At 41.2% G+C, this 16538-nt stretch overlaps 2 protein-coding genes across 2 annotated transcripts in view; both read left to right on the plus strand.

Moving 5' to 3' along the window:
* Window positions 1–16538, plus strand: part of LOC139449376 (neutral amino acid uniporter 4-like) — a 61576-nt gene that overhangs the window by 16384 nt on the left and 28654 nt on the right. The window contains exon 2 of the mRNA XM_071230733.1: window positions 16168–16436. Within this exon, the coding sequence (XP_071086834.1) occupies window positions 16198–16436 (239 nt within the window). The 5' untranslated portion in view covers window positions 16168–16197. The remainder of the gene's footprint in view (window positions 1–16167; window positions 16437–16538) is intronic.
* Window positions 4099–8166, plus strand: LOC139450987 (uncharacterized). Its single transcript, XM_071232807.1, has 3 exons — window positions 4099–5164; window positions 5259–7102; window positions 7546–8166. The coding sequence occupies exons 1-3, from the start codon at window positions 4099–4101 to the stop codon at window positions 8164–8166; spliced, it is 3531 nt and encodes a 1176-aa protein (XP_071088908.1).

Consider the following 16538-nt stretch of genomic DNA (forward strand, 5'->3'; position numbering starts at 1 on the left):
GAGGTTTTTATTTGATAAGCAAAGACAATGGAAACTAAAGACATATTCAGATATATATTTTTTTTAAAATGAATGTGTTACAAATTACCATACAATGACATTTTAGATCATGAAGCAGTTTCCTCATTTTACTGTAATAGAAAATGAGTTACTTTGAATAGCAATGCACATGTTTGTGATAGTTATGTTTATAAATAACTAATATTAAGAATATTACCTATGATCCACATTATAACTGTTACAGGAAAGACTTAAGACGTTACACTACTGACAATGTGAAATAAAAGTTTTCAGCTGAAGTTATAGTCAGTCAGCCTATTTAGTTTACTATCACAAGTAAACAAAGTTTTACCATACAGAGGTACCTGTCATGGCGACTGATTTACGACATCCATTGTCTGAAGAACATTTGATTGCAAAGGCTCATTACCCTGGAGCCATGACATCTATATGCCTTGAAAGACTTAATTGCTGTTATTTATTAGATGCTAATCCTATTTGTTAATCCCCATTTTTGTGTACATCGACCGTCTGCCATCCTGTACAGGATGTGCAAGTATGTCACTGATGATTTACTGTTTACATTTATATTTATTACTTACTAAATGTCAGGTGACCTTGGCTATATAAGCCTTGGTCCAGAGAGAGAGAATAGAGAGAAAGAAAGGTCTTACCCTTAGCCTAGCTAGGGTTAGGCAGGGTGCTCCGGAGCACCTAGACAACAACCACTACCACTATGTGCTGACCAGGCACATAGTGTCTTTTGTATGTATATATCAACATGTATAAAGTATAACTGTATATACCACAAGCCATCGTCTCCAAGTTGTCACTTCCTACTGAGAACCATACGTCGGCCCCTTGCATATACGAGTATGCAAATTGTTTATTAATCAACGCCGGACCCACACGCGTTGTTAATTTGGTGGAGCTATCGGGTATGACATACTTCTTAGTCTGTCCTTTCATGTACCTCTTTGCAGCATGGCATATGGTTCACAAAACTGTAGGAAGTGACTATCTCTTATTAAAAGGATATGCTACCTGGAGGCCGATCACCAAGAACGAAGAAATGGCCTTTAACAAGATTGAAGAAAGAACAAGAACCTCTCCGATCAAGAACAAGTTCTCCGATCCCAAACCTTCCCTGCTCGAATATCTTAGCAACACTGCTAAGACTTCCCCTTCAAGATGTCGTTCCTGCACATGACCTAAGAAACGAAGTATACACGCCTATCCCACAGAGACCCGACCACAGCCATCTTCATGCAGACCCTGCACAATACAGAAACCGCCTCACAGGCACCTACAAGATGGACACTGTGTACAAGATATCTCATTTGGACTTACTAATTTGTGTTTACTTACATGGACTCAATCAAGGATATATATTGTGTGACTGTTGAATAGTGCAACCAGGTATGTTTAATCAAAGCCAGTATGTTAATGCCAAAATGTGTCTTTCCAAAATTCAGTTTTGTATATGTGCAATATACTCCAAATTACATCTTTAGTCAGCTAGATCTTTGAAGTTAATGTGTAGGGAATCTTTGAAATGTCTCCAGGCCACGCAAGACATATAGTTGCAGCTAGGGCCCAGACAAACCTAAGCTGTAGGGTTATCGAGTCACACTTCTAGGCTCGACTCGTAATTTCAAAAATCTAAACGATAAAATTTGTCAATTGTTACAAGTAATTAATGTGCACAGTTTGGTACAAAATTGAATGTATTGTCTAGGACTTTGAATTCAGATTAGGGATATTCTTGGGTGAGCCACCCCTACACATATGTTTATTGTATGTCAGTATTAAGTAATTAACAGCACAGCAGTATTCAGCATTTCAGAATTTTGATGTCGGAATTAAGGATTTTTTTTCTTGGGCATCGCACCCACAATATATGGGCAAGCTCCGTCAAAGACACGGGAAGAGCACCCATTGTACTTAAAAGGGCAATATTACCCACAAGTACCGTTTGAGTCACGCGGTAAAGCTAGACTCCTGGTTTCAAATTTCTTTATGCGAAATATTTGCTGAGATGTTTAATTTGTACTTTTTATGACATTACTCATTATCATTATTCGGTACTGAGTCGCACCGCCAAGCCAGACTCCTGAATTCAAAGAACCTTCAGTGATATATTTATTGAATCTGTGAAAAGCAGTAATTACCTTGTAGGGAAATTGCACATTATAAAGATCACTTGGTTAGTTTTCAAACTGGCACTAATTCAAATTGGCTAGATGATCACTTTCATACCGTCACTGCATAGATATATTTGTTGCATAAGGATTTCATGTAACTGATTTTGTTCACATTTGCATGGTTGTTTTTGGTGAAAAAACTCACACATATCAATTTGGACTCATATAAGCTTGGGGTCCAAGCTTCACGTAACGGAGGGAAGTTGTCATGGTGACTGATTTACGACACCCATTGTCTGAAGAACATTTGATTGCAAAGGCTCATTACCCTGGAGCCATGACATCTATATGCCTCGAAACATTTAATTGCTGTTATTTATAAGATGCTAATCCTATTTGTTAATCCCCATTTTTGTGTACATAGACTGTCTGCCATCCTGAACAGGATGTGCAAGTATGTCACTGATGATTTACTGTTTACATTTATATTTATTACTACTAAATGTCAGGTGACCTTGGCTATATAAGCCTTGGTCCAGGAGAAAAGGAGAAAAGAAAGGTCTTACCCTTAGCCTAGCTAGGGTTAGGCTGGGTGCTCCGGGGCACCAAGACAACAAGCACTACCACTATGTGCTGACTTGGCACATAGTGTCATTTGTATGCATTTATCTACATGTATAAAGTAAAACTGTATATACCGCAAGCCATCGTCTCCAAGTTGTCACTTCCTACAGGAACCATACGTCGGCCCCTTGCATATACGAGTATGCAAATTGTTCATTAATCAACGTCAGACTGACACGCGTTGTTAATTTGGCCATCGTCTCCAAGTTGTCACTTCCTACTGAGAACCATACGTCGGCCCCTTGCATATACGAGTATGCAAGGGGCCGACGTATGGTTCTCAGTAGGAAGTGACAACTTGGAGACGATGGCTTGTGGTATATACAGTTATACTTTATACATGTTGATATATACATACAAAAGACACTATGTGCCTGGTCAGCACATAGTGGTAGTGGTTGTTGTCTAGGTGCTCCGGAGCACCCTGCCTAACCCTAGCTAGGCTAAGGGTAAGACCTTTCTTTCTCTCTATTCTCTCTCTCTGGACCAAGGCTTATATAGCCAAGGTCACCTGACATTTAGTAAGTAATAAATATAAATGTAAACAGTAAATCATCAGTGACATACTTGCACATCCTGTACAGGATGGCAGACGGTCGATGTACACAAAAATGGGGATTAACAAATAGGATTAGCATCTAATAAATAACAGCAATTAAGTCTTTCAAGGCATATAGTTGTCATGGCTCCAGGGTAATGAGCCTTTGCAATCAAATGTTCTTCAGACAATGGGTGTCGTAAATCAGTCACCATGACATACCTCTAGGTGTAGTTATATTTCCATCTCATAATGAAATCTCCAGATTGATGTCATAGAAGACAGTTATGCTGAAGACAACATTATGTTACATTTAGAGAATAGTTTTCATGTCATGGTTTCTGTGATCAATCAAATCCAAAGTGTTTGTGGTTGAGTATTAATTTTTCTAATATTGTGTGACTTGTTACAATGAAGATTTAGTCAACTTGTAGAATGAACAATTCAGTAATAGTCAGAAAACACATGACCTATAATTAGAAGAACACAACTTTCAACTGCAGTACTGGTAGAATCTAAAACTACAACCTGGAATGCAACACTTAAACATCAAGCCATCTAAGAATAAAGTTGAAAGATTACAGCTGCCTTCTCAAGACGTTACACCCCTTCATAGTGGCTTTTAACTGTAGACCAAATCTTATTGTCAACCTCACAATGAGCATGATGAGATGATCCTAGAATCCTCTGTAACTCGGGGATGATTGCCAGCACACTGGCATGGTCATACCAGTTTTTGTGCTTTAGTGTTTTTGGCCTGAAAAAGACATTCCTTCCTTTCTGCCCAACCCGATGCATGCATTTGACAAAAACTTCAGATTCATCAACATCTTCAACAACCTTCAGCCTTCACCCTTCACCTTCTCTCCATCACTAGCCTTCTCATCTTCAGCCTTCACCATCTCCCCATTACTAGCCTCCTCATCTTCAGCCTTCACCATCTCCCCATCACTAGTCTCCTCATCTTCAGCCTTCACCATCTCCCCATCACTAGCCTTCTCATCTTCAGCCTTCACCATCTCCCCATCACTAGCCTTCTCATCTTCAGCCTTCACCATCTCCCCATCACTAGTCCCCTCATCTTCAGCTTTCACCATCTCCCCATCACCAGTCCCCTCATCTTCAGCCTTCACCATCTCCCCATCACTAGCCTCCTCATCTTCAGCCTTCACCATCTCTTCATCACTAGCCTCCTCATCTTCAGCCTTTACCATCTCCTCATCACTAGCCTCCTCATCTTCAGCCTTCACCATCTCTCCATCACTAGCCTCCTCATCTTCAGCCTTCACCATCTCCCCATCACTAGTCCCCTCATCTTCAGCCTTCACCATCTCCCCATCACTAGTCCCCTCATCTTCAGCTTTCACCATCTCCCCATCACTAGTCCCGTCATCTTCAGCCTTCACCATCTCCCCATCACTAGTCCCCTCATCTTCAGCTTTCACCATCTCCCCATCACTAGTCCCCTCATCTTCAGCCTTCACCATCTCCCCATCACTAGTCTCCTCATCTTCACCCCTCACCATCTCCCCATCACTAGTCTCCTCATCTTCAGCCTTCACCATCTCTTCATCACTAGCCTCCTCATCTTCAGCCTTCACCATCTCCCCATCACTAGTCCCCTCATCTTCAGCCTTCACCATCTCCCCATCACTAGCCTCCTCATCTTCAGCCTTCACCATCTCTTCATCACTAGCCTCCTCATCTTCAGCCTTTACCATCTCCTCATCACTAGCCTCCTCATCTTCAGCCTTCGCCATCTCCCCATCACTAGCCTCCTCATCTTCAGCCTTCACCCTTCACCTTTTCTTCATTACTAGCCTTCTCATCTTCACCCTTCACCATCTCCCCCTCACTAGTCTTCTCATCTTCAGCCAATACCATCTCCCCATCACTAGCCTTCTCATCTTCACCCCTCACCATCTCCCCATCACTAGTCTCCTCATCTTCAGCCTTCACCATCTCCCCATCACTAGCCTTCTCACCTTCAGCCTTCACCATCTCCCCATCACTAGCCTTCTCATCTTCAGCCTTCACCATCTCCCCATCACTAGTCTCCTCATCTTCAGCCTTCACCATCTCCCCATCACTAGCCTTCTCATCTTCAGCCTTCACCATCTCCCCATCACTAGCCTCCTCATCTTCAGCCTTCACCATCTCTTCATCACTAGCCTTCTCATCTTCAGCCTTCACCATCTCCCCATCACTAGTCCCCTCATCTTCAGCTTTCACCATCTCCCCATCACTAGTCCCCTCATCTTCAGCCTTCACCATCTCCCCATCACTAGCCTCCTCATCTTCAGCCTTCACCATCTCTTCATCACTAGCCTCCTCATCTTCAGCCTTTACCATCTCCTCATCACTAGCCTCCTCATCTTCAGCCTTCGCCATCTCCCCATCACTAGCCTCCTCATCTTCAGCCTTCACCATCTCTTCATCACTAGCCTTCTCATCTTCAGCCTTCACCATCTCTCCATCACTAGCCTCCTCATCTTCAGCCTTCACCATCTCCCCATCACTAGTCCCCTCATCTTCAGCCTTCACCATCTCCCCATCACTAGTCCCCTCATCTTCAGCTTTCACCATCTCCCCATCACTAGTCCCGTCATCTTCAGCCTTCACCATCTCCCCATCACTAGTCCCCTCATCTTCAGCTTTCACCATCTCCCCATCACTAGTCCCCTCATCTTCAGCCTTCACCATCTCCCCATCACTAGTCTCCTCATCTTCACCCCTCACCATCTCCCCATCACTAGTCTCCTCATCTTCAGCCTTCACCATCTCTTCATCACTAGCCTCCTCATCTTCAGCCTTCACCATCTCCCCATCACTAGTCCCCTCATCTTCAGCCTTCACCATCTCCCCATCACTAGCCTCCTCATCTTCAGCCTTCACCATCTCTTCATCACTAGCCTCCTCATCTTCAGTCTTTACCATCTCCTCATCACTAGCCTCCTCATCTTCAGCCTTCGCCATCTCCCCATCACTAGCCTCCTCATCTTCAGCCTTCACCCTTCACCTTTTCTTCATTACTAGCCTTCTCATCTTCACCTTCACCCTTCACCATCTCCCCCTCACTAGTCTTCTCATCTTCAGCCTTTACCATCTCCCCATCACTAGCCTTCTCATCTTCAGCCTTCACCATCTCCCCATTACTAGCCTCCTCATCTTCAACCTTCACCATCTCTCCATCACTAGCCTTCTCATCTTCACCCCTCACCATCTCCCCATCACTAGTCTCCTCATCTTCAGCCTTCACCATCTCCCCATCACTAGTCTCCTCATCTTCAGCCTTCACCATCTCTCCATCACTAGCCTTCTCATCTTCAGCCTTTACCATCTCCCCATCACTAGTCTCCTCATCTTCAGCCTTCACCATCTCTTCATCACTAGCCTCCTCATCTTCAGCCTTCACCATCTCCCCATCACTAGTCTCCTCATCTTCAGCCTTCACCATCTCTCCATCACTAGCCTTCTCATCTTCACCCCTCACCATCTCCCCATCACTAGTCTCCTCATCTTCAGCCTTCACCATCTCTTCATCACTAGCCTCCTCATCTTCAGCCTTCACCATCTCCCCATCACTAGCCTTCTCATCTTCAGCCTTCACCATCTCTTCATCACTAGCCTCCTCATCTTCAGCCTTCACCATCTCTTCATCACTAGCCTCTTCATCTTCACCCTTCACCCTTCACCCTTCACCATCTCCCCCTCACTAGTCTTCTCATCTTCAGCCTTTACCATCTCCCCATCACTAGCCTTCTCATCTTCACCCCTCACCATCTCCCCATCACTAGTCCCCTCATCTTCAGCCTTTACCATCTCCCATCACTAGCCTTCTCATCTTCACCCTTCACCATCTCCCCATCACTAGCCTTCTCATCTTCACCCCTCACCATCTCCCCATCACTAGTCTCCTCATCTTCAGCCTTCACCATCTCCCCATCACTAGTCTCCTCATCTTCAGCCTTCACCATCTCTCCATAACTAGCCTTCTCATCTTCAGCCTTCACCATCTCCCCATCACTAGTCTCCTCATCTTCAGCCTTCACCATCTCTCCATCACTAGCCTTCTCATCTTCAGCCTTCACATCTCCCCATCACTAGTCTCCTCATCTTCAGCCTTCACCATCTCTCCATCACTAGCCTCCTCATCTTCAGCCTTCACCATCTCCCCATCACTAGTCTCCTCATCTTCAGCCTTCACCATCTCTCCATCACTAGTCTTCTCATCTTCAGCCTTCACCCTTCACCATCTCTTCATCACTAGTCTTCTCATCTTCAGCCTTCACCATCTCCCCATCACTAGTCTCCTCATCTTCAGCCTTCACCATCTCTCCATCACTAGCCTTCTCATCTTCACCCCTCACCATCTCCCCATCACTAGTCTCCTCATCTTCAGCCTTCACCATCTCTCCATCACTAGCCTCTTCATCTTCAGCCTTCACCATCTCTCCATCACTAGCCTTCTCATCTTCACCCCTCACCATCTCCCCATCACTAGTCTCCTCATCTTCAGCCTTCACCATCTCTCCATCACTAGCCTCCTCATCTTCAGCCTTCACCATCTCTCCATCACTAGCCTCCTCATCTTCAGCCTTCACCATCTCCCCATCACTAGCCTCCTCATCTTCAGCCTTCACCATCTCTTCATCACTAGCCTCTTCATCTTCAGCCTTCACCATCTCTCCATCACTAGCCTTCTCATCTTCAGCCTTCACCATCTCCCCATCACTAGCCTCCTCATCTTCAGCCTTCACCATCTCTTCATCACTAGCCTCTTCATCTTCAGCCTTCACCATCTCTTCATCACTAGCCTCCTCATCTTCAGCCTTCACCATATTAACTCAGAAACTATAAACACTTATCTTAGCAAGCTTAGGAACAAGAAACTAAAATCTCATTGATCCCTATAGTACAATATGTCATCAATGCTAACAGAGAGTAGTTACTTTATTGCTTTATTGACTTACGGAAATGAAGAATGTCGTTACCGAAGGAAAACTGTCTTTGGTAACACATTTCTTATAGAAATTAGTTTTTTTCAATAATCTTGCATAAAATGTTGAAACACATGTACAAGTTTATCCTACAAATTGCTGAATTGAAATAAATAATTAGAATACTGTATTGAAAAAGAACAGTAATTTTCTTTGTTTTTTTATTACTTTTCAATTGCAAAATGTCAGTATAATAACAATATATTCTTTGTGATAATCTGTAAAAATTGCAATGTAAATATATATATATTTTTGATTTTGTAATGGGTTTGGGCAAATATAGTGACATCTGTTGATAATGACTCATATGCTATATGCTTCAGTCTGTATACCACATGGCATACATACAATTGTTTCATAAGTTATTTTAGTCATCTGCAAAATTAATGGTCCTGTATTCATTGATGAGAGTTATTGTATGAAGTCAGTTAATCAGCATGTTTAGTCTGATGATCTATCTCTATATGACATTATGGTCTTTTTTTAGTCTTCTGCTTCCGTCAGACCTAAAATACATTCTTGAAATTGATTCCAAACCCTATTCATTCTTTGGCTGTGGGTCTCAAAGTGAATCAAGAACTGCTGTTTGTACGTTAATAAGGTACTTGTGTGCAAATAGCATGTTAAGACCAAATGCCTGAACAATGTTGTCATAGTTTCCCGGCCCTCCTCAGCTTTTATGATTACTTGTTATAGAATCTAGCTATCAGACTGGTCCTTGAAGATCCTTAAAAAATAGTCGACAAGTCAGCCGTATGGATTTCATACTGTTTGTAATGTCACTTGCTTGTCACAATTGTTTGCACTTAGAGTTTCAGTACTGAAGGCATCCCTCTGAGTTCGTATTTTGGTTTGGGAGCTAAGCTTCATTAATACTCTCCTCACTCACTCACTCACTCACTCACTTGACAGCGACTCAACTGCTGGAACTAGGCAGCACCTTTTACCATTATTTACTATAGTCTTCTTAATATTAATAACATCAGCCATCCGCTTTTATATCATAATGTGTCATTGTCTGCCTGGACTGTATCATGTATGCTTTGAATGTAGTCTTGGTGATCGATATTATCAAGGCTATGATTAACAGTGATAAGACCCTAATAACAGTGATAAAACTGTGAAATATCTGTGCAATGACTCTGATTGGCTGTGAAATGGCTTTATCATCCAAAACTGGCTCCCACATCAGGAGATATGGCTTGGGTGAGGTCAAGCGATATCTACATTGTAGATATCGCTGCTATGAAATTGCCTCACAATGCCTTGCAGACGCCACAATCAAATGACATCACTAATGGCTCTGGTACTGACACTGCTTATTACAATATTACTGTCTACAAACTGAAAAAGTTGGTAGAATGATGTTGGATGATATCTCACCCTCGTGTCTTTTGATATTAAATAAATCAACACTCGCTGACAGGATAACCAATAATGTATTACATGCACAGGTGTGATTCATGTTAACTGTTGATGATTGTCCATGATTCAATTGCAGTTCGGCTATGAGTTCTGCAAATTATCCAGCCTAATTGGTTGCATACTGAGTTCTGACCAGTTATAAGGTATGTTCTATGGATGAGATGACTCTCCAGCTGTCGGCATCCATGTTTGGCTCTGCTGCTTGTTCGCAAGAGGGGTTTAACATGGTTGGGTGGTTAGGCTTGGTGACAGTTGATGGAATGCCATCGCTTCGGCCAAGATGTTGCTCATGACATCAGCCACTGGTTTGTTGGGCCAAGACTCTGTTGCTGGCATATTGCTGACTGGACGTGACACAAGAACTCACTCACTCCAGTGATATGAGTAGAAGCTGAAGCCAAAGGCACAATCAAGTCTCATTGTGACCTATTTGTATCAGCAGACAAGAGACCTGTGAAGATACGGGGTAGAATAGGTCTTCAGCAACCCATGCTGCCAGGGTGAGGCACCAAATCGCCAGAACACAAAGTCAGAGATCTAATCCACTCAGCCACTGATGCTTCCACAAAAAATGAAAATCCTACAACTGGTAGTCTAGATCACGTACTTTGTGTACAATGAAGTTCAGATTATAAACTCAAAACAGCAAAGATCTTTATTTTTCAGGCAAATTGCACAATTACTACTCCCCTGCCGCTGAAGGTGCCAAGGATATACAGCAATCAGTGGTTAGCATTTGGCATTTCTTGTGGCTGGGGTAATTATCTAATCTAAGATTGGGTTATAAATCCAGGTCTGGTGTGGTGAGTGTATTACATGTTATGAGAAGAATTGTCAGCTGAGTTGCAAAAAGCATTGATCAAAGGTTTAACCAATAATATGTTTATTGAGTAATTACTGAAATCTTGCAGAGTGGATTTGTCAAAAGTAAGTGCTTATATATGTAGGTTTACTAATATAGACAGAATACACCCATATCTGGGTGTTCAAAGGATTAGCCGATAATGCATTGATTGATTTCTCACTGTTTACTAACTTAGTGCATTTCTTTTAAAGAACTGTGGACATCATGAATATAGTTGTCATGTGTGCCATCTTAGCTGACCAATGAGACTTGACCATGTTGACACCTATGTGAAACACCCGAAACAATTTTACGTGATCAGTTGAGAGATGAACACGGGTTATAATATCCGGAAATGCTATGTATATTTCAAAATATTGGACAAAGACAATTGACATCGAACTAGTTTCTTTGTATAGCTTCAGATATATTGGATATTATTCATTTATGTGGATTTTGAGGGAAACATTCTGCGACCAAGGGTATTGCTTGATATTAGCATATACCGTATTTTCTTTACACCGTTATACTTCACTCAGACATATGATAGGCATTGAAAGCATATACCGGTAACTTTAGTCGGTTGTAATTACGACATTTGCATTTTGTTTTCATTCACTTGCTGTAGCAAGAATGTGGGAGGCCTCAATGGTGACTGATCAAATTGTTCCATACATAACACATATCTGGCAAAAGCAATCAAATTTTCCTTAGTGCCAAGCTTACGGTTCATATCATTTCAGATATATATATAGTAAACATGGTAAAGCTGCAACTAAAATATCTCGATATTGACATGATTGAAACGTATTATTTCTGATAAAATAATAGTTTCAGATACAATTCATTGGATCATTGCGCAAAGATTCTTTGAAGTTATATTATTGGGTATTTTTTTAACTGAAGCACCGGTAGATTTTCTGGCCTAGTTTACGAGAAAATATAACCGTAATCTGTATTTCTGCGTATAAACCAATGCCTAGCAGAGCATACAACATTGTACAATACATAAATCATCTTGTCTAGCCTACATGGTCTAGTGGTTATTTATCTCAAATTTCACATATTATTGACCAAGTTTGTTATCACCTGTTCATTTACCTGAATTCTGTGAAGAAGTTTGCTATTGTGTATACCGTATTCGACGTAATAAGCGCCCAGGGCGCTCTCAAAATTAGAAATAGGAGGCTCTTATTAGAATATTATTTTGGTAGAAAAAACTGAGTTGAAAGATAAATTTTGTGGTTTATGCTGACGGCCTGAACTGTTTATATACGACAGATATATTTTTCCAGAATTTAATTGCCCATAATTAAGGGTGCATATAACACACTAGTGCATAATATACACGAATAAATAAGTCTTGTGTACTTTGATCAATCGGAAGGGGTGCTAATTGGGATTGTTCACTTGCCAATATATATCGCCGTGGGCGCTTATTAGAGCGGGACGTATATTACGTCGAATATGGTAATAAGATGTTGATGAGGTTGACCGATCAGCTTCCCCCCCTTTCAACATGTTTAAGTCGGGTGTGCATTAATCAACAAAAAAAAGGTCAGTTTGGCTTCAGCTCTCAATTGTATATCCTTTGTCATGATAATACGGCTTTTCATGCTTGATCATCTGATAGATGTCATTTTGTGCAGCGCGGCGAGAATAGTGCCTCACACGTCAAACCAGTCCATTATAATTTTTGAATCTGCGAAGAAAAAGCCGATCCATATTTCAATACTTTCAAAGTTGGAGTGTTGTTTCCCTTTAAATATTAGAAATTTGTTTGTAATGGAATACACTTTCTTTAAAATTGTGAACTTATTTTATTGTATTGGTATCACTCAGCTTTCTCAAACTAACGTGAAGTATTTCGTCATAATTGATGTTTAGCCCAGTCGGTAGAGACATTGGAAATTAGATGCACTCAATTCCCACTATCAGCGTATCATTTCGGATCTCTTCTGCAGCTGGCCATTATATATAACCACCCAATAGTTTTTTATCTAATAATCCACACAGGAGATAACCATCATGATTCAGTTGATTCTACTGTCACAGATTGTCATTTATTGCATTTTGAATCTGATGCTCTGAATACATGTACAAGGCAGTTCCCTAGGTTTGCTCCTATGGAACCAGTTCACCAGGGCCTCGCAGATATCAGACCTCGGGATAATCATGTATATTTCACAGCCTTTTTAAAGAAAAGTGATTCTTTGGTGTGACAAACTTGCAGATATTGGAATCTCTCTATCAAATCAAACTGTTTCACTGTCATCTATTTTCAAAGGATCGTCGAGGGCACGGGTGGCCCAGTCGTCCAAGGCGCCGCGATTCGCTGTGCAGAGTCCCTTTGGCACGCCAGAAACCTATGATTGTGGGTTCGAATCCTGGTTCGCCCCGATTATGTTTCTAGGTTTGTCAGCACCATACCCGTGCTCGTGGGTTTCACTGAAGTGGTAAAAGTCTGAGACCTGCATCACTTCGGGCTTTCTTCCCACATTAAGCTGACACGCCAGGATATAATTGGAATACTGTTAAAAGCGGCGTTAAACCTAACTCACTCACTCACTCACTCACTCAAAGGATCGTCGTCTCAATAACGAACTATGCATTGTAGTATTGTCACCAGGAAACTCATGCAAAATATAAGTTTTTAGGTGTGTTTTTTTGCTGGTAGTTGGTAAGTACTGCTTTTAATATCCGTTGAAATATGAACTGGACTTACGCCCCTTTTATTTCGTCAAGAGGGGCCAAATAGAGTATGACAGTATTTGGTTAACTGAAATACCTCCTAAGATGCCACGGAGGGGTCTAACTAGATTATAAGTTTGAGAAATACCCATGTAGAGTTGTGTCTGACCTGCTTATTACCTGCAAACTCACCTTGCTCGCTGGCATATTTACAGGTAATTTCAGAGTTATGTTTTAAACCACATTAATCCGGACTAGTGCAAGCAGCCACACACGCACATGCATGCATGTCGGTATATAAAAACAAGATTTGGGAATGCGTTAAAACCTATTTAACCTCTCCTCTACTAACCATGCTAACTAAAACCCTGCAAATATGCAAATCATTTCATCGCATCTGTAAATTTGGTTCTGATTGCCATCTACTTGAATATAGGATCAAAATTAAACTCTCACAGCCCAGTATTGCCCCTCTACACACACACACACATAGCATACTTATTATTAAGGGGCGGTGTGTGGAAGCCTAGTGGTTAAAGCGTTTGCTCTCAACCCAAGACCCGGTTTCGATTCCCCACATGGTACAATGCGTGAAACCAATTTCTGGTGTCCCATGAAAGATGGAAATATTTCTGCATTTATCTATATATTTCAATATGGTGCCATTTTCATTAAACGTTGATAGGCTTGCTCGATAATATTATCATTATTATGGCAGTATTGAATTCACGATAGGAGCAGTAATGCATGACCGCTTTATAATTTACCGTAATCTCCTTATTCACTGTGCTCCAGGCTCACTGACTTGTATATCATGGTATATCAATTGCGTGGATCGATGCTCATGATGTCAATCACTTGATTGTCTGGTCCAGACTCGATTATTTACAGACCACCATCATATAGCTGTAATATTGCTGAGTGCGGCGTTAAACAACAATCAAACAAACTGAAACCCTGTGCTCAAATACTCCTTTGACCAACTACTCTGGACCAATGTGTAAGTAATATTTACAAGAGCCCCCAACTAAGACTGGAAATTGACATGGCAGCCTTTATTGTTATAGTGCAGATGATGTACATGACAGCAGTTAAGATAATATCACTGCCTCGTAACTGCTATCAAAACATTTAGTTAGATTGTCATTTTTAACTTTATTTGTTCACTATTGCTCAACCTCTGACCACAAATTTACCTTGAGAATGGCTGTAACCTGCGCCCTTTTGTACATTTTCTGAGCGCCTGGGGCTCTTATTACGGTGAATGTGGTATCTGTCAAACATTTGCCTTGAAGGAAAGTAATACATTTTGCTATTGATTCAATAGTTACGTTATTTAGATAATCACAGCCCATGTGTCCCTGGCCCTATTCAAGTCCACTAAGCACTCTGATATCAGCCACCTTTACCTGATTTGACCACCATGTTGACGCCTGAACTTGTAGAGGAGGTTAGCCATATTTACATCAGTTGTCATTCCTCTGTTATTGTAGGGATATTTTGTTGTAGTATATAGTTAATAAGAACCTTTGTTTAATTTTTACACTTGAACCATGGACTTGAAGCCAGGAAAATACATTATGTGCCGTAGATGTTATGATCTCCTCCAAACTTCCGAACTCGTGAAGATCTGGGGAAGAATAGGTCTTCAGCAACCCATGCTTGCTGTAAAAGGTGACTATGCTTGTCGTAAAAGGCGACTAACGAGATCGGGTGATCAGGCTCGCTTACTTGGTTGATGCATGTCATCAATCCCAATTGCATGGATTGATGCTCATGATATCAATCACTTGATTGTCTGGTCCAGACTCGATTATTTACAGACCGCCGTCATATAGCTGGAATATTGCTGAGTGCGGCATAAAACAACCAGCCAACCACACCTCTGACACTGATGAAGCTGAAGGGTTTGTCGTACTTGTTCCTTCTTAGAGAGATATCATGTTTTGTTCGAGTCATTTGACTTTTTTGTTAGTCATGTTAGTATTTTTGTAACAAATATGAACAAATCCAATTTCATCCAAATTTTAACTATTTACGTGTTAATGTTTTTAGCTCAAGATCAACAAGGCCTAGGAAGCTGAAGTTAAGGACTGGCATTCAACTACGCCATGTACAATGCTACAGACAATGTGGAGAAATATGCTTCTGCTTTTTCTTCTCCTAGTCGTCTGCAGCCAATGTACTCAATTCTGAAATTGATTTTTGTCCCCATAATCATCGTTAAAGCTACATTCAGTCAGCAAAATAAATTTTTCATATTTTAATCTTTTAAAAAAAAATATGAAAATTCCAAATAACATTTTCCTTTTCGGACTCATAGTCGGTAAGATATTGGTTAACTAACCTTTTTGTCAATTGCAAACCTGATCCACCATTCCTTCCATTATTTATACATGTACATACCCAGGGTGTTTAGTAGAGCTCTATCAACTCCTTGTTCCCAACACCTAATACATGTAGCTGTTACCATGGTTACTATGTTTCCTAGTCCACTTGGATTTTACCACAAAAACAGGTGAAATACAGTAGAAGTGTAACAATATAGCCAACTATCAATTTTTTGCTATTGTTTGCCCCTCAGTAGTACGATACAGATAGTAATGTAAAACACTGGTGATATTGTTGAGAGTATGCATAACAATCACTAGTTATTGATAAAATATTGCTCTTTGAAAAAGACAATGAAACAGAACAAGAAATGAATACTTTAATCATTTCAGTTACATTGATCATGTTAATAAAAATATCAAGCCTTTAACATGTTTTAGTTGTGTTCAATAGTGTCTTAATAGTGAAAATAGCCCAAATAATCACCCTAAAATAGAGATCTTTTGACAATATGTTAATGAAATAGCATGGAGAATTTAATTCATTTCCGCTTTTGTGCTTTGTTTTCAGAGTGAGGCTAGAGAGTTGTCCACCATCAAAATGGAGACAGGCGCGCCAGTGTGTCGGGAGACCACACCCCTGCTGCTGGATGCTAAGAAGGAGAATGTGAAGCTGTCTGGCAATGCTTCTGCTGTTCCACCGCCCCCAATCATTGGCAGGACCCCGTCAAATGACCCAGCTCTACCTGTCATTCAAGTCGAAGTCGAGAGCCATTCCTACCAAGTGCAGTCTCAAATCCCGGTTGAGGACAGTCGAGCAATGATGGAAAATGCCACAAGGTAAGATCAGTTTCTGACGGTATTGCAAACAGCAGAGCGATGATGGAAAACACCACGAAGTAAGATCAGTTTCTGACGGTATTGCAAACAGCAGAGCGATGA

The sequence above is a fragment of the Haliotis cracherodii genome, unplaced genomic scaffold, assembly GCF_022045235.1.
Source record: "Haliotis cracherodii isolate W230 unplaced genomic scaffold, xgHalCrac1.p SCAF_8, whole genome shotgun sequence".
Lineage (NCBI taxonomy): Eukaryota > Metazoa > Mollusca > Gastropoda > Lepetellida > Haliotidae > Haliotis > Haliotis cracherodii.